Source organism: Sarcophilus harrisii, chromosome 4 (assembly GCF_902635505.1).
Source record: "Sarcophilus harrisii chromosome 4, mSarHar1.11, whole genome shotgun sequence".
Taxonomy (NCBI): Eukaryota; Metazoa; Chordata; class Mammalia; order Dasyuromorphia; family Dasyuridae; genus Sarcophilus; species Sarcophilus harrisii.
Genome location: NC_045429.1, coordinates 257,831,191 through 257,855,606, shown reverse-complemented (window position 1 = coordinate 257,855,606; position 24,416 = coordinate 257,831,191). Strand labels below are relative to the sequence as shown.

At 35.9% G+C, this 24,416-nt stretch overlaps 2 protein-coding genes across 4 annotated transcripts in view; one reads left to right on the top strand and one right to left on the bottom strand.

The window, feature by feature from the left end:
* The window catches only part of PAQR8 (progestin and adipoQ receptor family member 8), a 48,817-nt gene extending 38,159 nt beyond the window's left edge, over positions 1-10,658 (top strand). For all 3 annotated transcript variants that reach the window (XM_003769148.4, XM_031964728.1, XM_031964727.1), the window contains exon 2: positions 6,261-10,658. In XM_003769148.4, the coding sequence (XP_003769196.1) occupies positions 6,318-7,382 (1,065 nt within the window). In that variant the 5' untranslated portion in view covers positions 6,261-6,317 and the 3' untranslated portion in view covers positions 7,383-10,658. The remainder of the gene's footprint in view (positions 1-6,260) is intronic.
* An 8,337-nt stretch (positions 10,659-18,995) lies between these two features.
* Positions 18,996-21,433, bottom strand: LOC111720633. Its single transcript, XM_023503038.2, has 3 exons — positions 21,380-21,433; positions 19,295-20,162; positions 18,996-19,168 (listed from the first exon to the last, which is right to left on the bottom strand). Exon 2 carries the CDS (start codon positions 20,160-20,162, stop codon positions 19,326-19,328), a length of 837 nt encoding a protein of 278 aa, XP_023358806.1. The 5' UTR covers positions 21,380-21,433; the 3' UTR covers positions 18,996-19,168; positions 19,295-19,325.
* Positions 21,434-24,416: the final 2,983 nt, after the last annotated feature.

Below are 24,416 nucleotides of genomic sequence, written 5' to 3'. Positions count from 1 at the left end.
GTTTTTATGTGGGTTATATTTATAATTATTTACCATATTAGAAATAAAAACTAATTTTGAATTTATAGACTCTCTGAATAAGTTTCAAAGCCTTCTCAGGATTCTCCAAACCACACTATGGAATCAGTTCTCTAAACTATCTTGATGATTTCATTAACTATCATAGGTTCTATTATGGGAAAAAGGGAAGATTTGGGTCACAAGTAGTCATTCAGAGAATGCTGTTAGGTATGTTACAGTGTTTGATTACAGGTAAATAATCTACTCCAAATAGGTTTAAATTTTATAGAGCAAAATGGATTATCTAAAAATCAATTGTGTTTTTTTTTACATCACAGTTATTTTTTAACATACTCATCCAGAAGAAAGCCATTACTTTATACTGAAAAAGTAAAAAAGAAAGGAAGAGGAAAAGTAGTTTTCTAAAACTTGTTGTTTGTCCTTCATTCTCTAAGAGGACCATACATTGGGAGGTGAGGACATGACATGCAAGCAAATTGGGTTTAAGTGAGGGAGGGCTAACCAACACACTAATCTTGTCTAATGGTATATGCAATGTTCCATATCCACAGTCCTCCAGCTCTGGGAGTAGACCTTGGCAAAGTCTTTCCCTGGAAGCGTTTCACACTCCCCTGATATCATGAAAATGGACCTAACCTATTCCAAAGAATTTGTTCAATTCTGGAGGATGACAGCTGGATCCCCCAGCAATGGTGAACACTCAATGAAAAGAATGGGGTGTGAATTGGGAGTACATAAAAAGAGTACAGAAAAATCCCTGCCAGGTAGCAAAATATTTTTAAAATTTTAATTTTAAAATTTCTAAAAAACTGGGCTCCCAGAGAGAATCCACCTATTTTTCAACACCAGATGTGAGGGTTGAAGACTTGCAGAAGAGACTTGCCATTATTTTGCGCATGACCCCCAGGCAATTGTGATTGTTTCCAGGGACTGTTGAGTTGTATGAAATACCCCAGGGAGATTCTGGTTATAGACAAGTCTGTTTTGCTGAATAATGTGATAGAAGAGTCTCTGAGAGCACTATTATGCATTTTAAAACAGAGCCCTAGAAAGAAGAGGAACCCTTTGCAAGAAAAAGACCCTTCTTAGCTTTTAGCTTTTTAATCTAGGGTTTTTTTGTCCCCCTTGAAATTTGAGATTATTTTCCATAAGTAATGTCCCAATTATCCCTCTATTCTCAGTTCTGTCTCCCTTCTTCAGAGGTCCATGGGAAAATAAAAATAATAGAAATTATCTGTTTCTGAGATGAAAAAGAGTTTTTGAAGGGAAAACTTCAATGAGAAATGAAGGGTAATTGTGATGAAATGATCATTGTAAAAAGGTACTGGTATCTGAGGAAAGAGTATTACTGACTCTGGGTCAGAGGCCCTGGATTCAAATCCTACCTCTGATGATTATTAACTTTGTGACCTTGAGTAAGTTCCTGGGCCCTCAGTGTTATTCTCTGTAAAATCAGGAGGTTCACTTATGATCCTCCTGTTAGAGTCTCATAGGCTGTGACATTCTATACATCTCCATGTCAGTTTATAATTTACAGTGTCATTTAACTTAATTGATACTGTTTTTCAGCAGATTTTTAGAGGTATATAGAACCAAGAGGAGAACAGTTCATTATCAAATACTGATGAAATAGTGAAGGTTTTTCACTTAGAATATTCAGGGATCTCTTCCTCCATCCTCCCTATTTTCTCATTAATTCAATGTGGGGGAATAGTGAGTAGGTAATACAGTGGATAGAGCATTGGGTGTAGGATCCAGTTTTGGACTCTGAATAGCTGTCACTTAAGCTCTTAACCTTAAACCTCAACTTCTTCATCTGTAAAATTGGAATAATAATAGCTCCTACCTTCCAGGATTGTTGCAGGGATTAAATAAGATAATATTTATAAAACACTTAGGATAGGGCCTTAGCATATCATAAGCATTCTATAAATGCTATAAATGCTAGCTGTTATCATTATCATTGTATGTCTTGATTTCTATCACCTGTAAAATGGAGCTGATGAGTACATTTTCCCTGAATGCCTTATTCAAGAAGATAAACATCTTTCTATTGAAATGATGCTATTTGAGCTTTTCAGGAAGATACCATATGGGTACAAAATATGACTTTGTACCCCACTGAAGAAAGACTGTCCCTAGAAACTCTGATTCCCTTTCAATTCCATAGGGTAGGACACCATGGAAAATTGTCAGTTACCCATTCTACCTCATACTCTCTGTGTTTTATCTGCCACTCAGTCCACCAAACCTCGTGTTTGCCAACAGAAAATAATTGGGAAAATGTCCATTCAAAAATATCTCTACTAAAATTATTTCCTTTCTAGTAAATGCAAGAGCCCAATCCCCCTTGCCTATTATCTGACAGTCTATTTCTTTTTTTAATGGAGATATTTTTAATTCTTTCTCTTCCTAATTCTGTCTTTTTCATTGCTTATTTCTCTCTGATGAAGCTTTTAGACTCCTCAGAATATTTTTTACATGTACAAAATAAAATACATAGGATTACAAAAATCCCCAAATTACATTAGAAAATATTTATCCAAAAATATATATTTTTAAAAGTTCATAAACCTCAGCTTAAGAACTCCTACTCTGGTTCAACACCTTCCTTTTGTAAATGAGGAAAATGAAGTCTAAGGAGGCTTAGGGGAAATGATGAATAAGTGGATTTCAGAAAAACCTGGAAGGACTTACATTGAATGGGTGCTGAGTGAAGTGAGATGTACCAGGGGAACCTTGTACACAATAACAGCAACATTGTGCAATGATCAACTATAATAGGTTTAGCTATTCTCAGCAATACAATGATCTAAGACAGTTCCAAAGGACTCATGATGGAAAATGCTATCCATATCCAGAAGAACTGATGGAATCTGAATGCAGATCAAAGCATGTTATTTTCATTTCTTTGTTTTGTTTTAATGCTTTTTCCTTTTGTTATGTTTTTTTTCTCTCACAACATGACTAATGTGGAAATATATTTAATATGATTACACATGTATAACCTATATCAGATAGCTTGCACCCTTGGGAAGTAGGGGGGAATCTTATTTTATTTTAACTCATTTTTAATTAAATTATTTTAAATCAAAATCTTATTTTTAAAAATGAATGTTGAAAATTACCTTTGCATGTAATTTGAAAAAATCAAGTATACTTAGACTTTTTTTAAAAAAAGAAAAGTTAAAAAAAGAGAGAGAGAGAGAATTAGTGTCTTACCCAAGATCATCATGGTAGTCAGTGGCAGAGCTGGGATTAATTAGGATTCAGATCCTTTGACTTAAAATTAAATTTTGTTTTCTTTTTTTGGGGGGGGCGGGGCACGCATTGAGAAAGTAGTAGGCAGATTGAATATTTTATCCTCAACTCTTCACATAACCTCAACCATATCACAAATCCTGTAACATTTGCTATATTCTATACCCCAACTTTTGTATCCTCACCTAATAAGTCCTTATTGGCAATAACCCCAAACCTAAGGTCATAATTGTAGGAAGAGATAATTGTCAGGAATAGAGTAAAATATTCAGGATTCTGTCTGGAAAAGAGCGTAACATAGTTGCCATTATAGTTTCTTACCTGTTAGCTCTCTTAGTGATGGTTATAATCATTTTTCTGAATGGCCAACGGTGCTCATGTGGCTGTTTTAGAGAATCTCTGGAAAGCAAGCATGATGTAAGTGAGAGAACATTGGGTTATTTTATAGTTTGGGTTCTTTCATCATCTTATGTGGGACCTTGAGCCAGTTTTACTTTGTTTTCAGTCTGCGATCATAAGTTTGAATTGCAGAAGGGACCTTAAAAATCTTCTGGTTCAATCTTTTCATTTTACTGATGGGGAAAAGGAGGTCTAAATAAGTGAAATAACTTTTCCAAGTTCTAGATATTAAGTCAAGGAGCTGGTAGTATTCGAGCGCTGGTCTTTTGATTTCTAGTTCCAGTATTCTTTCTACTGTTAGTGTTGCCCTATAAAGAAATATATGTATACTTGCTATATACATATATATGTATATGTATACACACACACACACACACACACACCACATAACACTATAAAAAAATGAGATTGGACTAGATGATCGCTAAAGTGCTTTCCAGTTGTGATGTTTTAATATCTTGAGAACAATGACTACTTGTATATAGTAGTAAATACTTGTTGGTTGGATGATTATTAGTGTTACTGAATGTCATTGTTGATATTAATAATGATAATAAGATGATTATCCCATATTTTTGTAACATGGAGTCACATAATGGTTAGAGTGATATATTTAAAGCCATTATAATTTTGAGATTTTTTAATATCCCCAGTGCTTAGCACAGTTCTTGGTATATAGTAGATGCTTAATAAATGTCTATTGAGACTTGTAATGGAGAGAGTCATCTGCATCCCTAGAGAGAACTGTGGAGATTGAATGTGGATCATAACATAGTATTTTCACCTTTTTTTATTGTTGTTTACTTGCTTTTTTTTTTTTTTTTTTTTTTTTTTTTTTTTTTTTTTTTTTTTTTTTGCTCATTCTTTTTCCTTTTTGATCTGATTTTTTTTTTCTTTTTTTGTGTGCATTGTCCTGGCCCATTAGTCATGATATATATTCAAGACTTAGCTACATTTGGATCCAGAAAGAGGATTGCCAGGACTGAATGTGGGTCACAAAATAGTTTTTCTATCTTTTTGCCTGTATTTCGTTTTCTTTCTCATTCTTTTCACTTTTTGATCTGACTTTTCTTGTGCATCATCCTGGCCCAATATTTGAATTCAGAAAGAAGACTGTTGGGACTGAATGTGGACCACAAAATAGTTTTTTCACTTTTTTTTCTTGTATTTTGTTTTCTTTCTCATGTTTTTTCCTTTTTGATGCGATTTTTCTTGTGCAGCATGATAAGTATAGAAATATATTTAGAAGAATGCACATATTTAACCCATGTTGTATTACTTGCTGTCTAAGGAAGAGAGTGGAGAGAAGGGAGGGAGAAAAGTCTGGAACACCAAATTTTGCAAGCGTAAATGTTGAAAACTATCTTAGCATATATTTTGAAAATAAAAAGCTATTTAATTAAATGTTAATTAAATAATTCATTATTAATTATTTAAAATTAGTTAAATTAAATATTAAAAGTAAAAATAAATAAATAAATGTATACAGGTTGATTGCTAGACTAGAAAATATATGTAGTTTCTTCCCTATTACTCATGAATCTTTGACTGCATTTAAATTTTTTTTCTAGGATAATTTATTGTTAATTAGTAAAAATTAATTAAATTAAACATTAAAATTAAAAATAAATAAATGTCTATAGATTGATTGCTACACTAGAAAATATATGTAATTTCTTTCCTATTACCTATGAATCTTTGGCTGAATTAAAAAAATTTTCTTCTAGGTTAATTAATTATTAAAATTAAAATAAATTCTGTAGATTGATTGATAGATTAGAAAATATATGTAGTTTCTTCTCTATTACCTATGAATCTTTGGCTGCATTAAAATTTTTTCTTGTAGTTTAATTTATTATCAATTATTATTATTAATAATTAATATTAATTAAATTAAACATTAATAAAAATAAATGTCTGTAGGTTGATTGCTAGACTAGAAAATATATGTAGTTTCTTCCCTATTATCTGTGATTTTTTTTGACCAGTAGATGTTAAATATATTAAAATATAAATTAGATAGACAATAAGTATACATGACCAAACCATTATTTTGCTGTACAGAAAGAATCGGACTCTGAAATATTGTACAATTAGCCTGTGAAGGAAATTCAAGATGCAGGTGGGCAAAAATATAGGGATTGGTAATTCAATGTAATGATTTTTAGTCATCTCCCAGAGGTCTTTTGCTGGGCGTAGCTGGTTCAGTTCATTACTGCTCCATTGGAACTTATTTTTACCTATGAATTTTTAACTACATTTAAATTTTTTTCTTCTAGGATAATTTTTATTAATTATTAAAATTAATTAAGTTAAATATTAAAAATAAAAAATAAATCTATAGATTGATAGCTAGACTAGAACATATATGTCATTTCTTCCCTATTACCTATGAATCTTTGACTGCATTTAAATTATTTTTCTTCTAGGATAATTTATTATTAATTATTAACAGTTAACTAAATTAAATACTAAAAAATAAATCTATAGATTGATTGCTAGACTAGAACATGTATGTAGTTTCTTCCCTATTACCCATGAATCTTTGGCTGCATTAAAAAAAAATTTTTTCCTTCTAGGTTAAAGACTCCCAGGTCCTGGCCAGCTATATAGAGAGGCCCTAGTTCAGAGCAACCATGACAACAGCCATCTTAGAACGCCTCAGCACGTTCTCAGTCAGCGGGCAGCAGCTCCGCCGCCTGCCCAAGCTCCTGGAGGATGGCCTTCCCAAAATGCCTTGCACCGTCCCAGAGACTGACGTGCCCCAGCTCTTCCGGGAGCCCTACATCTACACCGGCTACCGCCCCACGGGCCATGAGTGGCGTTACTATTTCTTTAGCCTCTTTCAGAAACACAACGAGGTGGTCAATGTCTGGACCCACTTGCTGGCAGCCCTGGCCGTGCTCCTGAGGTTCCAGGCCTTTGCCGAGGCCGAAGCCCTGCCGTGGACCTCGGCCCACTCCTTGCCCCTGCTCCTCTTCATCTTGTCCTCCATCACCTACCTCACCTGCAGCCTCCTGGCCCACCTGCTCCAGTCCAAATCAGAGCTGTCGCACTACACCTTCTATTTTGTGGATTACGTCGGGGTGAGCGTCTACCAGTACGGCAGCGCCCTGGCACACTTCTTCTACAGCTCCGACCCGGCCTGGTACGAGCGGTTCTGGCTTTTCTTCCTGCCGGCGGCCGCCTTTTGCGGTTGGCTGTCATGCGCCGGCTGCTGCTATGCCAAGTACCGCTACCGGAGGCCTTACCCGGTCATGAGGAAGATCTGCCAGGTGGTGCCGGCGGGGCTGGCCTTCATTCTGGACATCAGTCCTGTGGCCCATCGAGTGGCACTGTGCCACCTGTCTGGCTGTCAGGAGCAGGCTGCCTGGTACCACACCCTGCAGATTTTCTTTTTTCTGGTCAGTGCCTATTTCTTCTCCTGTCCAGTCCCAGAGAAATATTTCCCAGGCTCCTGTGATATTGTGGGTCACGGCCATCAGATCTTCCATGCTTTTTTGTCCATCTGCACGCTCTCCCAACTGGAAGCCATCCTCCTGGATTATCAAGGACGGCAGGATATCTTTCTTCAGCGCCATAGCCCTCTCTCTGTCTATTTGGCCTGCCTCTCGTTCTTCCTCTTGACTGCCTGTAGCGGTATTACTGCAGCCTTCCTAAGGCGCAAGATCAAGGCCAGACTGACCAAGAAGGATTCCTGAGGGTGGCAGGTTGGGGCTTGTATGGTTTCTTGGAAATTTGCTTGGAAAAAAATAATTCTAAAAAAGGTGGGGGGAGAAGATTAAAAAAAACATTTTTAAGAACTATACTTTAAATTAAATTTTATTTCTAAGTATGAGCTTATGGCTGTAACGATTGGAAAACTTAAAAGTCTTTTCTTATTTTAATAATGGGAATACTTCTTTTCCTTCAGTCGTACATCCTCACATGGCACAGTAAGGGATAGGTTCCATCATAACTTCGAATCAAGGAGAACCCAGATTGACTGGTCCTAATTGGGCAGAATTTCAACTCCAGACTCCTCAGGCTTACGAGTAACCTTCAGAATGAGAGGGATTTAATACTGAACTGGATAAAATGCTGAATGAAATGCTGTTGGAACATCAGCCCAGTTATGCTGATATCTAAAGGGTGGGATGATCTCAGAACACTTTTTCAATTGAATTTAGAACACAAAGGGCCCAGAGATCAGTGACCAAAACCTATAAACACATTGAATTGTTTGGTTCCTCTGATCTTTTCTTTTTCTTCCCTAGCCCTTTTCTCAGAATGACTGTCAGCTGCTTGGGGCCAAGCCATTCAGCCAATTCTGAAGTGTACAGAAAAGACTGTGTATCAGCTATGTTTTCCCCAAGATGGAATCTGCAGAGACATTCAGAAAACCATGTGTTCTGATATTCATTCAGCCTCAGTGAAATGCTAAGAATATCTAGGAGGGCCTTGCTCTCCAGAATGTATTTTGGTGGGCACTGTTCTTTTGCATTCCAACTTACTTTGGAGATATCATAGTTGTTTTTAGGCTGGGAAACCCTATGGGTTGAGCAGGGAATCTGCTCTCCTCTTCAACCAGCCAGATTCTGACTTGTGGAAGGGTGAGCTGTTTCCATGTTTTTCTCATTGATTTAGAGAACACTTGGGGCCCTGTCTAGACATTATTTTTCCTACTTTTCCTACTTTATCAACTCCAAGTAAATCATCCCAGCCCATTGAGGGAACTTATAAAAATAGTCTACTGTGAATCTCCAAGTGAGTAGTAAGTCTACTCTGACCTGGAACAAATCATCCAGAATTGCTCTGAATGTCTAAGAAAAGTCCATATATATTATTCCTAGGTTTGGACATATTTGGACTTTATTTCCCATTAAGAACAAACTTCAACTAGAATTGCACCATAGAATGGAAGATTCCTGTGGTATGTGTCAGGACGGGCAACACTAATAGAGAACTTTACATGATCCAAACTAGCTTAGATCTCTGGCACAGCCATGAAATCCTTCTTTCTTAGAAGCTACCAATTCTCCTTTAGCCTGTATCAGCAGTTGTCAAGCTTAATGATGAGTCAGTCTGTTGTCCTCTCAGATCAGTATTTAAAGCCCCCATTCACTGAGATTTATGTTTACAAGCTCTAACTCATCTTTTTTTTCTTGGTCAGCCTTCAAGGTCCATTTCCATTGGGCCCAAAATATTTGTTTAAATTTTTTTTTTTTTAACTATGATTTCATTGAGTCAGAGAAATGTCCTATTGGGAAAACTCCCTCTACTAATAAGGAACTTATCTATTATTTTTTATTTCACTTAGAGAGTTGTCTAGTACTTAGAAGCCCAAAGTCACACAAACCAGTATGGGTCAGGAGCAGGATTTGAATCTCTAGTCTTCTAGACTCAAAGCCAACCTAGTTCCTTATTTTCTAGGCCAAGCTGACTGTTGTTTGAATTTAGTGCCTTATAAATTCAAATGTATTCATTGTTTTCATATTTGACTAGGTGGTGATTTTCCTTTTTAAAGATTAAGACAATAAGGCCAAGGAGTATTTCATTCTCCCAACCAGCAAATAGAGAAGATAGGAAAAGGCTGGGTATTGTTTTTTACAACTTTAAAAACCCCCAAAATGTTCAAGAAAACATTATTACATTTATTAATTGATCATAAGAAATCTCATATTTATGTCACCTTTCAACCAACTGGATATATCATGATTGAACTTTAAATTCCAGAGAATTTATGAAACAAGTTTTTCATATATTTAACAGCTGTGATATTTAATACAAATAAAGCCAAATAAACTGAATAGGCTTGAGCTAAAATTACATTGAAAAAGTGTACAAACATATAGAGCAAGCCTGGTTTCAGTATTGCCATTTGGCCCAACAACTAGACGATGGTGGAAGTATTATTGATGATGTCTTGAAAAACTTTATTTTTAAAGGAATTAGAGTGAAGAGAATTGTCTTTTCATTAAGTCAGTTTTTGTGATTAACCTGTAATTCTATTTAATACCAAAGATCTTTACACTAAGACCAGATGTTTACAAAAGGAAGCAAAGGATTCCAATATTGCTGAGATGGAAAGGATATTTCAGAATATCACTGATCAACATTGAGTGCAGGTACCAGGCTAAAGATAGGAAGTAAAAGAGATAAATAACATATTAAGGGTATATGTACTAAACAGTGGGAATGCAAATACAAGCAAGCAAGACAATCCTTGCCCTCAAGAAACTTACATTCAAATGGAAAGGTAATACATAGAGAAGAACTGAAAAGGGGAAGGAAAGCTGTACAGACTGCAGGGAAGTGGACTTCCTAATAGGCAAGATAATGTGAAGGCCTCCCTATTTGAGTTTTGTGTCTAGAACTCTAGTGAAATTTAATTTTCTAGTACCCAGAGGGAAAAGAGACAGGGCAGTTAATGTGATGGTGTAGAAATGGTAGTAGCTTTGCTCTAGATACATTCAGAGTCTGCCTTGGCTACTTCCCATATGTTATGACAGCTTATTTAAGATTTGTTCCCCCATTCATGTATTTTTACCAGCCATCTGTTTTAAATGCTATGATCATATAACCTTTCTGGAGCCAATTAACTCTAAATGATTATCATGAAAAGGAAATATAATTAATCCAGTCTAGATTCATCTCAAAGATTTAAAGAGGACCAGAGCAGTGAACTCTTAAGAATTAGATTCCAAAGAGGGCAAGTTTAAATGGACAATAATGCAGTTTGGGTATTTGTCAATACGTATGAACATTAAGAGCCCAAGACTGTTAATAAATCTTCTTAGTTCTTCCCTGAGATATACTTCCATCTAGTGGTGTTCTGAAAATCATTTTAAGTTCCATATTTAACCAACTGTCTGAGATCCTCTGTATTATATAGACCCCCCCCCCCTCTTTTTTTATCTAGAATGAGTCTGTTATCCCCATGGCTTAGAACTGGGTGATTTAAAAAAAAAAAAAAAAAGATTAGAGAAAGAGTTATTGAGTCATTTTAGTCATGTCCAACTTCCTGTGACCCCATTTGGGGTTTTCTTGGCAAAAATATTGGAAATGGTTTGCCATTTTCTTCTCCAGCTCATTTTACTGATGAGGAACTAAGGCAAACAGGGTTAAGTAACTTGCCCAGGATCACACAGCTAGTAAATGTCTGAGTCTGGATTTGAACTGAAGTTCACCTGACTACAATTTGGCATTCTATCCAGTGTGCACCTAGAAAGAATAACTACTTCTAATGGGGTGTGCCTCTCAAAAGCTTACCACAGAAGGCTAGAAAATTGACGGAATACTGCTATTTATTCCAGTATACTCTTAAGTTGCTTTTTTCTGTATGGGTGCTAGCTTCTTTTTTTAATTTAAAAAATTCTAATCATACTTTTTTTTAAGTTCTTAAGCAGTAGAAAAAGAATCCTAGATTCCTTAATTATTGTATGAGTTTGCCAATTATCATTAAGGGGCTCTTAAAGCTTTAAGCCCTATGATACTAATCTTTTATTGTTAAAGGAAATGTTATATACAGGCATCCCACACATTGGTTGGGTATGAAATTGGAAAAAGCATAACAGCTTTATGACTTTAAGAAATTCAGATTGGCATCAAGAAATATAAAGACATTCTTAGAAATAAAAGTAATAAGCTTTTAAAAATTGCTTCAAACAGATTTTGAGAGATGAGATAAAAGAAATGATTATGACCAGCAAAAATTCCAGGTAAATCTCAGATAGTTTAAAGAAGTTTGGTTATACATAAAAAGTATATATTACGGTAAAACAAATTCATTTTGTATAATAATGGAAATGGAAAAAGAAAATGAGGATGTGTAATTTTAGAACAGGTTGGATCAAAGCATTCATAAGATAATAGTAAGGGTACTAAGAAGATACCCAATTGGGATTAGATATTCTGAACCATTGCACTGACAGATGTGATTTTTCAATGAACTTTTTGATACTTTTTAAAAATGTATGTTCATCTAGGAGAGCTAATATTTTAAGCTGTCACATATTCCTAAGGACTTCAAATCCCAGTTTTCAAAGTGTATGGGGGCACATTAAAGGATAGAGATAAATTTGCTTATTGTCCTTACAAAGAGATTCAGCAATAAATTAGTTATCCAAGTCATTTACTTGTGCATAAGAAATAGTGCCCTTATTCCCAACTTTATTGTAAGGACACTATCAAAGAAAATTCCTCTTAAGTCTCCTACTAAAAGCATGCAGATTGCAAGGAAAAAATTGGAACTCAAAATGTTATTAAAAATAAATGTTTTAAATTATCCATACATATAACTAGAAAAAAATACTATTAAAAAAGACTTGGAGATTCGAGGTTTCAAAAGTAAAGCAGGGAGTAATGAAGCTAAGATGGTAAGTTAAAGGCAAGGATTCACCTAATCTCTCCCAAATTCCCTTCCTAACAACTTGAAAATAAAGCCTCAAAAAAGAATTTTGGATCAACCGTACAAACAAAAATAATTGGGGGAAACAATTTTATAGCCCAAGAGAATTTAAGAGGTTGGCAAGAAAGATCTGTCTCACTAGTGTAAGAGGGAAGAATAGTTCAGGCCACCTTTATATAAGCCAGCAGCAAGTCCAGAGCCCTGGATCAAGCCAACAGCAGGTTTTGAGAGCAACTGAATAACTAGGTAGGAAGAGATTACAGGGGACCCTTAGTTAATCATGGTTGCATTGCCCATGTGGGAATCCCAAATTGCAGTTTCAGGGTGAGGAGGAACACTAATACACTGGAGCTCCTAGCAGCAGAGAAATGGGGATCCTGGTCTGTTTCAAGGTAGAAAACGGTACCTTTGAATGCTCACAGAACAGACCATCGGCCACGAGAACTATGACCAGACCTTTCCTTAGATTGAACTACCTCTGAAGAACTGAAAACTTACAACCCTTTCCCCTTTCCCCCCCAGAATTACCTCTGAAAACAAGAGAACAAAAAACCTGAAGCTTGGAATAGTGCCTTGTCCATTTCAGAAGCACAGCCCAACTTTAACATAAAGCTAAAGTAGAGAAATAGGCTGAAAGGTGAGCAAATAAAAAAAGCATAGAAACCAAAAAAAGGGGGGCCTTAGAAAATCACTATGATGATTGGGAAGATCCAAACACAAGTTCAAAAGAGGATAACAGTGTCAAAATGGCTATGTACAAAGCCTCAAAGAAAAAAAGTGAATTGATTTCAGATTTATAGGAAAAACTTTAAAAGGATTTTAAAAATCAAATGAGAGGTAGAGGAAAAATTGGGAAAAGAAATGCGTGATGCAAGAGAATCATGAAGAAAGTTAACAGCTTATGGAAGGAAACCAAAATAATGAAAAAAATTTTAAAATGAAGAAAACAAAAGTAAAATTGTCCATTTGGAAAAGGAGATACAAAAACTCACTGAAGAAAATACTAACTTAAAAATTGTAATTGATTGGATTACTTGGTATCTAAGGGGATGGGATGGAGGGAAGGGAGAAAAAAATTGGAATATAAGGTTTTGCAAGGGTGAATGCTGAAAACTTATCTATGCATAAATTTTGAAAATTAAAAAGCTAAAATAATTAATTGTGCAAGTGTAAGCTAATTATTTCATGAAGCTTATTAAGAAATAATAAAACAAAGGTGAAACAAAAAATGCTAGAGCTAGAATCAGGATTTAGGTTTAAATCTTGGCTTTGCCACTAGCTGTGTGACCTTGGAAACATTATTTAATCTCTCTGGCCTCCATTTCCTCAACTTGAAAATGAGGGAGAAGTAGGAGATTAGAATGACACAAGTCTTTTCTAGCTTTAATTCTATATTCCTGGGATGCTATGACCTGTACTTTCTTATCTGTGAAGAAAAGATGGAACTATATAGCCTCTGAGATCCTTCCCAGTTCTAAATCTGTGATCCTATGAAAATGAAATCCTTTCCACATTTTACCTTTCCTCTTTTGGCAAGTGAATAAAGCAAATGGTTTCAAATATTGAACCTTTGGGTGCGGCATTTGCAATTTCAACTAATTTCCCTAGATGGCACTCTTTTCTTAGAAATCCTCTCCAACAACTATTCAAGTCAATTTTTCCTCTGACAATTTTGTTCAGTTATTGATCAACAAACAAGCATTTACTTGTTGCCATCTATGTGCTGGGCATTGTATAGACACTGGGATACAAATAAAAAACAGTTCTGGAATTGTGTTTATAAATGTATACTTATGTGAACAACTTGTTAAAGAAAATGTTTTGGTATTTTTTCTGTGACAACAATTTAAAGTCATTTTACCTATTCTACAATTTGAGTTGGTTTTCTTTAATCATAGAAGTCATTCATTAAACAAGGAATTGTTAAGCATGTATTATGTGCAAAGGACTATGCTAGGTACTGCTGAGACAAAAATACCTGAAAAAGTCCTTTCTCTCAAGTAGTTTACATTTTATTGGGAGTCAAGGGTGAGAATAGTATAGAGCTCATTTGTTGCCCTTTAGAAGTAGAAGAGAAAAATGCTGTCAGAATGATGAGACTCGGTCTTTCCTCCCTCACATCTCTTTGTTAATAACAGGTTAATTTTTAATAAATAAATAAATATATGTTTATAAGAATCTATAGGAAAGCCAGGAAAATAATGGGTCTTGAGATCTTGCCATCAGAATTGAAAATCATCATATATTTAATCTCAAGAAGAGTAAACTTGAGGTTGAGGTAAATATGATAGCCTTGTTCATTTGAAGGGTATCACAAAGAGGGAGTATATTTGTTCAATTTGCCTCCAGAAAACAGTACTAGGAACAAGATCATAAGTTAGAAAGAGACAGATTCTAGTTTGACAAACGGAAAACTTCTTCAAAGTACTATCCCCAAATGGAATAGGCTTATTTTAATAGGCAGTGGGTTCCTCCTCACTAGAATTATTTGAATTTCTTGTATAGGCTTTCTAATGCCAAAATCAGTATTTTTACCTTCCTTCTTTCTCACTTTCCTCAATAATTAAGGAACAGTCTTTTTTTTTTTTTTTTTTTTTTTTAATGGCCAATTGGAAGAGAACTAATCTTTATTCTATGTACTTCAGCATATCTATGACCTTATCAGCATGGGTATTTTTTACTGTAGAATGGATCATAGTCTATCTCTGCCTTCTCATAACTGACCTTCTGAAAGGGACATCAAGGCAGTCTGCCAAAGTGGTGAAAACACTGGACTTAGTCAGATAATATTCACTGGCTGTGTAATACTAGTCAAGTAGTTTAACCTCTCAAGGCTTTAGCTTCTTCATCTCTCCTCTGTAAAATGATAGTTTTGGACCCAAGGACTGCTAAGGTCTATCCCAGCTATAAATCTATAAACCTTTTGTGGTAGGTCCACCCAATTCTGCCTTGAACTCGCTTAATTGTTCTGTGGGTATTCAGGTGATACTCAAACTATCTCTGTTATCCCTAACTCTGGCTCCTTGACCTTCCTATCTCCTTTCTAAGCATACATATCATAAAACATATCCCTTACCAAGGGTCCTCAAACTTTTTAAATAGGGGGCCAGTTTACTGTCCCTCAGATTGTTGGAGGGCCGGACTATAGTAAAAACAAAAACTTTGTTTTGTGGGCCTTTAAATAAAGAAACTTCATAGCCCTGGGTGGGGGGGATAATCATCCTCAGCTGCCACATCTGGCCCCTGGGCCGTAGTTTGAGGACCCCTACCCCATTTCTCTGGTATCAGTGGTCTTCAGTACTATACTGAAGCCCAATTATGGCTTCCAATCATCTCTAATTTTAGTTCTTCAATGATGATGTTATACAATTAATATCGCCAAAAAATAGGTTATAGCGTGACATTATTTCTATTGTAAAATAATATGAATTGGCTTTGTATCTGAAAGGAATTTCTGAGGTCTCTATAACATAGCAAAATTATATTTCTATTCAAAAGGCTTCATTACATAGAAAAACTAGCTACATGAGTTGAGTATGTTGCAGAGATGATGTTCATTCAGGTATGAGTTGGACATTTTGACCTCTGAGATCTCTCCAATTCAGATATTGCTTGAATCTGAAATCTTTATTTAGGAACTAGAAAATGCAATTATATGAGTAAAAATGCAAAACTTTCCATTCAAGTTATAGGCAAACAAAAATAGTTAAATGAACCTCTCCTCTTACTAGTGAGAAATTATTTAATGATTTGAGATCCAGAGTTGCCCGTTTTATCTAAAGTCCTGATTTTAAAAGTTCAGCCTCTTGAAGGATATTACTGATAATGAGATTAAGCTAACTTTATACTTAAGGATGTGCTTTTTGAAGAAGGTGGGATTTTAGCTTAGACTTGAAGGCAGCCAAGGACTACATTTCATCCAGGAGGGGATATGGAGCCATTGGGGTTTATTGAATAGCAGGGTGACATGGTCACACCTGTACTTTAGGAAGATGAATTTAATGACTAAGGGGAGGATGTATGAGGACAGAAAGATATGAATTAAGGAAGTCCACTTTCAGATTATTTCAGTAGTTCAGGTGTGAGGTAATGAGGGACCCATTCTCTCAGTATCAGAATAGAAGAGACAAAAATGAGAGATTAATTAGGAAGATAGAAATGGCAAGATTTGACAACTAAGGGGGTTTAAGGAGTAAGAGTGAAAAGGCACAGATGACACTTAGGTTGTGAGCCTGAGTAACTAGTAGAATTTTAGTATCTTAGTAATAGGAAAATTAGAAAGACGACAGGGTTTAGGGGAAAAAACAATTAGTTTTATTTTGGACCTGTAGAGTTTAGGTTGTTTGAAGGACATCCAGTTGGAGCTGTCCTATAAGGAGATAAAGATGAGAAACTGAAGGTCTAGAGAGAGATCAAAGTAGATAATTCAATCTAAGAATTATTAGCAAAGAGATGATCACTGAATGGATCAAGAGGATTTGGGACAGGATCTTAAGGAATTCTTATGCTTAATGCATGTGAAGCCTCAGCAGAGGAGATAGAAGTGGAGAGACAGGTAAGAGAACCTGGAGAAAGCCACATGAAATCTAGAGTGTGTCAGAGAAAAGGGTGATCAGCAGTGTCAAAGGGTGCAGAGACATCAAGAAGGAGAACACATGGGACACACTAGCCAAAATGTTGAGCTCAGAGTCGGAAGATTTCAGTTCCAGTCTCGTTTCTGACATTCATTTGCTGTGAAATTCTAGGCAAGTAAACTCCTCAGTGCTCTAAGCATTTGATTAAGACCACAAGTTGCAATGAGGATGTCAATTTGCTTTGGTACAGGGAGTTTTCCTGTTCTGGGAGATCCTTATATTAATGTTATCACAAATCCAGTCTCTATAAAATGTTGCTGTTTAACAATCTTCATTCTCCAAGAGGACCAATGACAGCACGAGGGTAACATCTTGACTCAAATGGGAATTGGACTGAAACGGAGTTGCAACTCATTGACAAGAACTGTCCATTACCTTCAATTTGGTTGAGCCCATCTGCAGGGAAAGTTTTACCATTTGCTTTAGAGCTTCTTGAAGCCAAACTACTGACACGTAATCTTCTAAAGAGGAAAAATCCCATGAGGTTTACTAGAAAGTACTTTCTTAGTCATAGATACTATGATTTTTTAATTTTTTTAGGAACTGGAGAATTACATATGATATGTACATATCTCTAACAAAACTAATATAAAAGTACTTCATATATGATATGAATGTAGACAAGGTGGGGAGGGGAAGGTAAGGAGAGGAAACAAAAGAACAAACCTTTATTAATCATCTGCTATGTGGCAGCCACTATGCTAAGGACTTTACAAATATTAAAGATCAATCTCATTCACTATTTTGCAGATTATAATGTCTATGAAGTGAAAACATTCATTTTTAGATTGCATTCTACTAGTGATAGAATTGTGAAGACCTAAAATAATCCATCAATTGACTTTATTCTTAGAAGATTAGCTACTTTATCAGCTCAATCTCACTTTGGTAGTTTTTATACACCCATAATCCAGCGGTCCATTTACATCAAAAAACTAAGATTTTAGCAACTGTTCCTGTTACCTCTTGTCAACCAGAAGGAGAAGAAACGGAAGCAGTGTCAGATTTTTATATTCTGGAGCTCAAAGATCACTGCAGATAGCAACTGTAGCCATGAAATTAAGACACTTGCTTCTTGGGAGGAAAGTTATGGCGAATTTGAACAGCAGAGACATTATCTTGCCTACAAAAATCCACATAGCCAAAGATTTTTTTCCAGTAAAAATATATAACTATCCAAAGGGCTATGAAACTGCAGTACCCTTTGATCCAGCAGTGTCTTTTTTTGGGTCTATAACCCAAAGAGATCATAAGAGGGAAAAGGACCTACAAACAAAAATGTTTGTAGCAGCTCTGTGGTAGAAAAGAATAATGCAGAATAAAGGTAGAACTCACTGGAGGAGACCTTGATGTTGGAAAAAAAACAAAGGAAAAGAGCATAACAGATGATGAGACAGTATCATGAAAGCAAACATGAATTTGGATAAATTTGGGGGATTAGTGGAGAATGAATATCTTCTATACCATGCTACTATTCATGAGTCTCAAAGTCAGACATGACAATGATTGAACCTATTGGTCTTCTTACAGTGATTTGGAAAGTTACTGGGAAATGAACAGTGTAAGTCCTTCAAGTAAATTCCTACCTCCCCTAAATATAGCTTACAATTAATTTCATATTCTGCCATTTCCATTTTTTTCCCCAATTGGATTAGTTCTGATCCCAAGATAGAATGGAATATCTTTTATTTGCAAAAATGGAAGTGAGGAAATACAGATCCCCTTTCCCTCACTACACTCTTACTTAAGGTACAAGGATTCAAGATAGTGTTCCTGTTTTAATCCTAATTGAACTTTTTTTGGGGGTGGGAGAGAGGTCCTAGGAATGACTATTTACCTAGGTCAAATACTGAATTGCGGATAGGATCATCTTACTTTAAGATTCCTACTTTTAGACTCCTTGAAATTCAACCTAAATTTGACAGACTGAAAACTATTGATTTTCTTCTCCCCACCCCCAAAGGAAAAAAATTTGTCTTGCTACTTTTGACTTGTCTGTGTGATTTAGTTAATCTTTTTCTCTCATATCTTTCAGGGATTTATGTCTCTTATAAAGTATAAGAACTCTAGTATAAATTCTCCACATCTTACCTTTAACAAGCCAAAGGAAAAAAATCTGTGCTACTTCCACACCCCCATGAGGTCACACAGGTGAAAAAACTAGACAAAATCAGCTGCTTAATTTTTTTTTATTTCTAGAAGGAAAAAACCCATTACCTCCTTCCCTTTCTCTTCTACCCCCCCCCAAAAAAAATTCTTAAATTGCTTTTCAGTATTTTAAGATCATGAAAAATAGTGGAAGGAGGACCCCAAAGGTTTGTCTCATTTGAAGATTCTTCGATCAAATCCTGCTGCTTAAGTTTCCCAGTAAGACAGTAATTGGAGGCTAACAGATGCCACGCTTGATTTTTCTTCCTTTGTCTTCATCCATACAAATATCAGGTATCTTTGGCCAACTAAAAGTCTAAAGAAGAAATTGGGGAACTTTTAATGGAACCAAACTATCTTTACAATGCAAGTCCTATGATACAGAGGAAAAAAAAAAAAAAAAACAAAAACCATAACAAAAACAAAAAAAAAAAAAAATCACCTGTTTATGGCCAGGATGGGTTGTGAAGAGGTCAGTCTTCCACTTTTTCTTGGGAAGAGAGTTCCGAAATAATCACTTCAGAGATCTGCCTCAATTCTGTGAGCAGGAAGTCCATGACTTCACATTCTTCCAGAGCCTTACAGCAGACAATTTCTTTCTGGTGTTTTCGGTGAATGGACACCATTTTCTCTATCTCCACGTTTTTCCCCTCAATTCGTCTTTTCTGTAATATCATGCCAAGTTGGGCTGCCATGGCAGCCTGAAGGAAGAGTCTCTTCAACAGCTTTTCCCACTTCTCTCTCTTCTCAATCATTTCCAATGACTTTTTTGCTGACGATATCCTAGCCTCTGCCAACTCCACACATTTCTCCAATAATGTCCACCAGTTTTCAGCCAGACTCAGAGAAATATACTCCAACTCACTGGCTTCTTTTGTTTTAGCATCCTTTGGTCCCTGGGCTGCTGTCTGTGAATTCCTAAAAGCTGCTTCTCTAGCAGCCTTCTTGACCAATTCCCCCACTTCTTGAGCCAGGATTTTACTTCTCCTGACCAATGTTATCTTAATTTTCATTTGGTTCTGACAATTCTCAATTTCTTTACGCATGGCACACTTCTTGTAAAAAAAGACTTTTGTTAGATCTTTCAGATTCTCAGTCACGTCTCTGAGCTCAATTACCTTCTTTTGGCACCTCTTAAGGACTCTAAGCATCCACAGGATTAGATTGAAGTGAGCTTTTGCCATTTTTATCATCTCACTTTCCATTCTGTTAAGGAAATATACAAATCCCCCCATTTTGGCAACCAGTGCCCGAGTTTCTTCAGCCAAAATAATTTCCATTGATGATGCACTGCCACTTATTGAGGTCATCTAGAAGAGATCAACACTTGGTTAATTTGCTAAAAGAGAAAAATAGTATTCACATGTGACTGGGGGAGGCAACAGAAGAATTTCAGGCTTTTCATAGCCTTATTTAGTTGGTTTTTTGTTTGTTTTTTAAAATTTGAAAGTGGGTGGGGTTTGGAGTCCAAAGACCTAGTAATATAGTGGATAGAACATTGGGTTTATTGTCAGAAAGACCCAAGTTCAAATTTTACTTTGGATGTTTGAGATGTGACCCTGCGCAAGTATTTAACCTCTGTCGGCCTCAGTTTCCCCTTCTGTAAGATGCAGAGAATAACACCTACCTTTCAGGATTGTTATGAGGATAAAAAAAAAAAAAAAGAGTCACATAACGTTTGTAAAATGTTTTGCTATATTTGTGCTAACCATTATTGTCATCCCTTTAGCTTAGTTAGATTCATAGTCCTATTAAATTTTTCCCATATGCCCAATGGGTTTGCTTGAGATTCCTTGGATTTGAACCATAGCATTCCTCCTTCTAGTTCTTGAATTTGGTCAAATTAATTCAGCAAACTCTGTCCCATTTCTACCCTCATTTTAGTTGGGTCCCCTTCACCACCTGCTCAAAGAAGGAGCCCAGGAATGTCTCAGTTGTGACTGAGAAATTAAAGAGAAAAAAATTCTTTCCTCATATAAAAAGTAAAAATGATTTTTTTTTTTAGATCTCAGGCCAGATCTCAGTGGCTTTGCTGACACATCCAGGCTAATTATTGAATAGCAATCGAAATATTCAATCACCTACAATATCCTCTTGGCACAGACAATCTAGGGATTGATACTAGCTAGGTGGATGCTATGGAGCATTTCTCCCATCCCTAAATTCCCCCTAATTCTTTGGAGCCTCTAGAAGCTCCCCCTCTCCCTTTCTCCTTCTCCCTCTCTATTTTTGCCTGCTGTTCCTAAAGTAGGAATTCTTAACCTGTAGACCTTCTGGAGATCTATGTTTCTTTCACTTAGGATTTTAGATAGCAAAACTAAGAACCTATGAATTAGACATAAGACTCGACTCCGTGGCTCTTTTGATTAATTCCCCCTGTTCCTCAGCACAATCCATAAGCTTTCTTGAAGTGGAGCCAAGTTAAGAGAGAAGCCACTTAAGTCTGAATCTAAGACAATCCTCAAGATCCCAATTTCTCTTCTTTTTCGTTGTATCTCTCCTTTTCTCTAAGGACCTCCAAACTCACCTTTCTGTGAGTTGGAATAGTTCTTATCCACTTCTTGGTCAGTGAAGAGAAGCCACTTGGACTACCTTAGCCCAAAGCCCAAAGTACTTAAAAGTAGGTATTTCAGGTGAATGGGATGCTCTCATTAACAACTTGAGGAACCAATCACATTTCCTGTCTTTGGAAGTTCAATTTGTAAGAGATCAGAAAAGGAAAAGTTTTGCCTATCAAAAAGCAGAACTTCTACTCTAAAATCCTCAACCCAAACTCCCAAAATTATAGCAACTCTGTCTCCCACTTTCTTCCCCCCTTAACACAGATACCACACTAAACCAGGAATGAGCCAACTTTTTTTTAAGTGTGTACCATCAATTCACAGAAAACATCAATTAAAACAATCAAGCAATCTGATGGTTTTTAGCTGATGTTTTCTGTGGGTCAGTGTTATTCAATTAAAAAATAAAATGCTACCAGTTCCTGTGCTAAAGCCTACCATACCTCAGCCTTTAAATACCTTTATTTTTTCCTTTTTCTCTTTCCATACTCACCCTTGTAGAATATTTACATTTTTTTCAATTCCCCACCCCACTTCCCAGAACTGTACAAGCTTTCCTTCTTTTTGTTTTTGAAAGTCCCTTTTTTTGTGAATAATTAGCTCATTTTTATAATTGCTGGGATGGGATGGGGATGGGGGTAATTGTTACAAAGCACTTCCTTTATAACTCTGTCAAGATGACAGTGCCAGTACTAGTACAGACAAAGAAACAAGATTAAAGAGGTTAAGTAATTTGCCCAAGTTTACACAATTATTAAGTAGTGAAGCTTTTGATTTGAACCCAGATGTCTTTGGTGTTTTTTTTTTTTTTTTTTTTAAATTCCAAGTCTAGAGCCCTTTCTACTGTATTATGCCATGTTCCCCATCACTAAACTGGGAAAATTCTCTCCCATGGAGCATAGTTTGACTGAAGAGGAATCAATAGGGCTTCTAATATAGGCTAATATAACCTAAAATCAACCTAATTGGCTAATATAAGAGCAGCCCCTTCACTCAAAGATGGATGGAAGACATATAGAGACACATGGAATGACTGATGACTATGAGCTCAGACCTTGACTATACAGGAATCCTACTAATGTTGGTGATGGGATCTGGGAGTAGATCCAGGACAGGAACCTCATCATTGATGTCTAAGCCAATCTAGTAAGTTCACCAATGGAGCTTTCAAAGACAGCTGGAGTTTGCTTTCCCTAAATTGGGATATCAGTAAACCTACAGCCCCTACTTAGCCAGCTGCCCAGTACCAGTTGGCTACCTGGACTGGGCTAGTTCTTTAGAATTCAGCTATCCTTACTTTCCCCCATGAGTGGCCAAAGTGGGGCCTTGAAGTAGACAATGATTTTGGCCACTACAGTGTTATGTACTCTCAATAAACCATAACATTAGATCAACTTAGTGTGAAGGTTTTTTATTGTACTCCTTGAAATCCCCATACCTATCCCACATCATAATTATGGACAGTTGTGTAAATGTGACAATAATGGATAATTAACAGTAGAAGGGGAGAAATTATTATTTGACAATAGGTTAAATTTGTATTTTTTTCTTAGGATTAGCCAAGTAACACTTTAAATCACAAGTTCTTTATAAATGCTAAGATAAAACACTATATATAATATTAATTACATATCTGTACTCTGTAAGTTCCATTGGCTCCCTACTATTTCCAGAATCAAATAAAAAATTATATATTAGGATATATCATGTATAATATATGATTATATATATGTGGTTATATAACATATGATATAAAATAAAATGTATAATTATTTAACATAATGATATATATCATTAAGATGTGATATAAATATATATATATATATATATTTAATTATGGAGATAACACATAGCCATTGGAAGGGGTACGAACATAACATAAGCAAACTATCTTTTAAGAAAATCACTTTGTTTTCTAAGTAGGAGATGGATTACAGTGGGGAGAAACTTGAGGCAGAGAAACCAATTAGAAGGCTATTATAAGAATCCAGGTGAGACTTGATGATGGCCTGAACTGAGGTGATGGTTGTATGAATGGAAAGAAAAGGGTGTTACAAATTTAGAAAGGATGAAAATTGGCAACACATTGGTTATATTGGATAAGCTCAAGAGCTGAGGATGACCAGAAGCTTTGAACCTGAACAACTTGGGAAAAAACTGAGGAGTGAAGAGAATAGAGGTCATGGTGAGGAGGGGCTAAGTGTGGGGTTAGTGAAGAAGCATGAGGAAAGAAGGAATGATAAAAAATTATAATCAGATTTTTAAAATGTTTGGACAACATTTAATTGCTGCTTTTGTTTTTTATACTGTAAGGATTTCTAAATACTTCCTTTACTCATAACCTCTCTCCTTTTTAATGATGGTAAAGTGTGGTCATATTTAGAACAGAACAGGAGATTCAAAGGGGAAGACAGTGGGAGAATAATAGCTAGGGTAGAGTAGGATTTAGGAAGATTTAGGCTAAACTGGTAAGAGTAGGATTTGAGTAGGAATGAGGTAGCAGTGGGGTGGGGTTTCTGCCTTTGGTGGCAACGCTAGTTAGAAAGGATCAGGGAACTAGCTAATCTGGAGGGTCAAATTAATAGCTAAGGAGGAGGGGGTGGTGATCATCAGAATTTAGTTACTGACAGAGCTAACAGAATTGTTTTTAAATACAAACATATTTTTAAAATTTGTGTATTTTATTTTTCCTAAGTAAATGCAAAAACATTTTTAATATTTGCTTTTTTAAAGTTTTGAATTTCAAATTCTCTCCCTCCCCTTTCCTCTTTGAAAAGTCAAGCAATTTGTTATAGATTATACATGTGCAATCATGCAAAATGTATTCTCCTATTATCCATGTTGCAAAAGAAAATATAGACTGACCCTTCCCCCTCTCAGAACAAAGAAATTTAAAAAGCACAATTCAATCTGCATTCAGACTCCATCAGTTCTTTCTCCAGAGGTGAATAGCATTTTTCGTCATAAGTACTTCAGAATTGCCTTAGATCATTTTATTGCTTT

Bases quoted from the DNA above. Each gene is read 5' to 3' on its own strand.
- LOC111720633 (XM_023503038.2), bottom strand. From the start codon at position 20,162: ATGACCTCAATAAGTGGCAGTGCATCATCAATGGAAATTATTTTGGCT.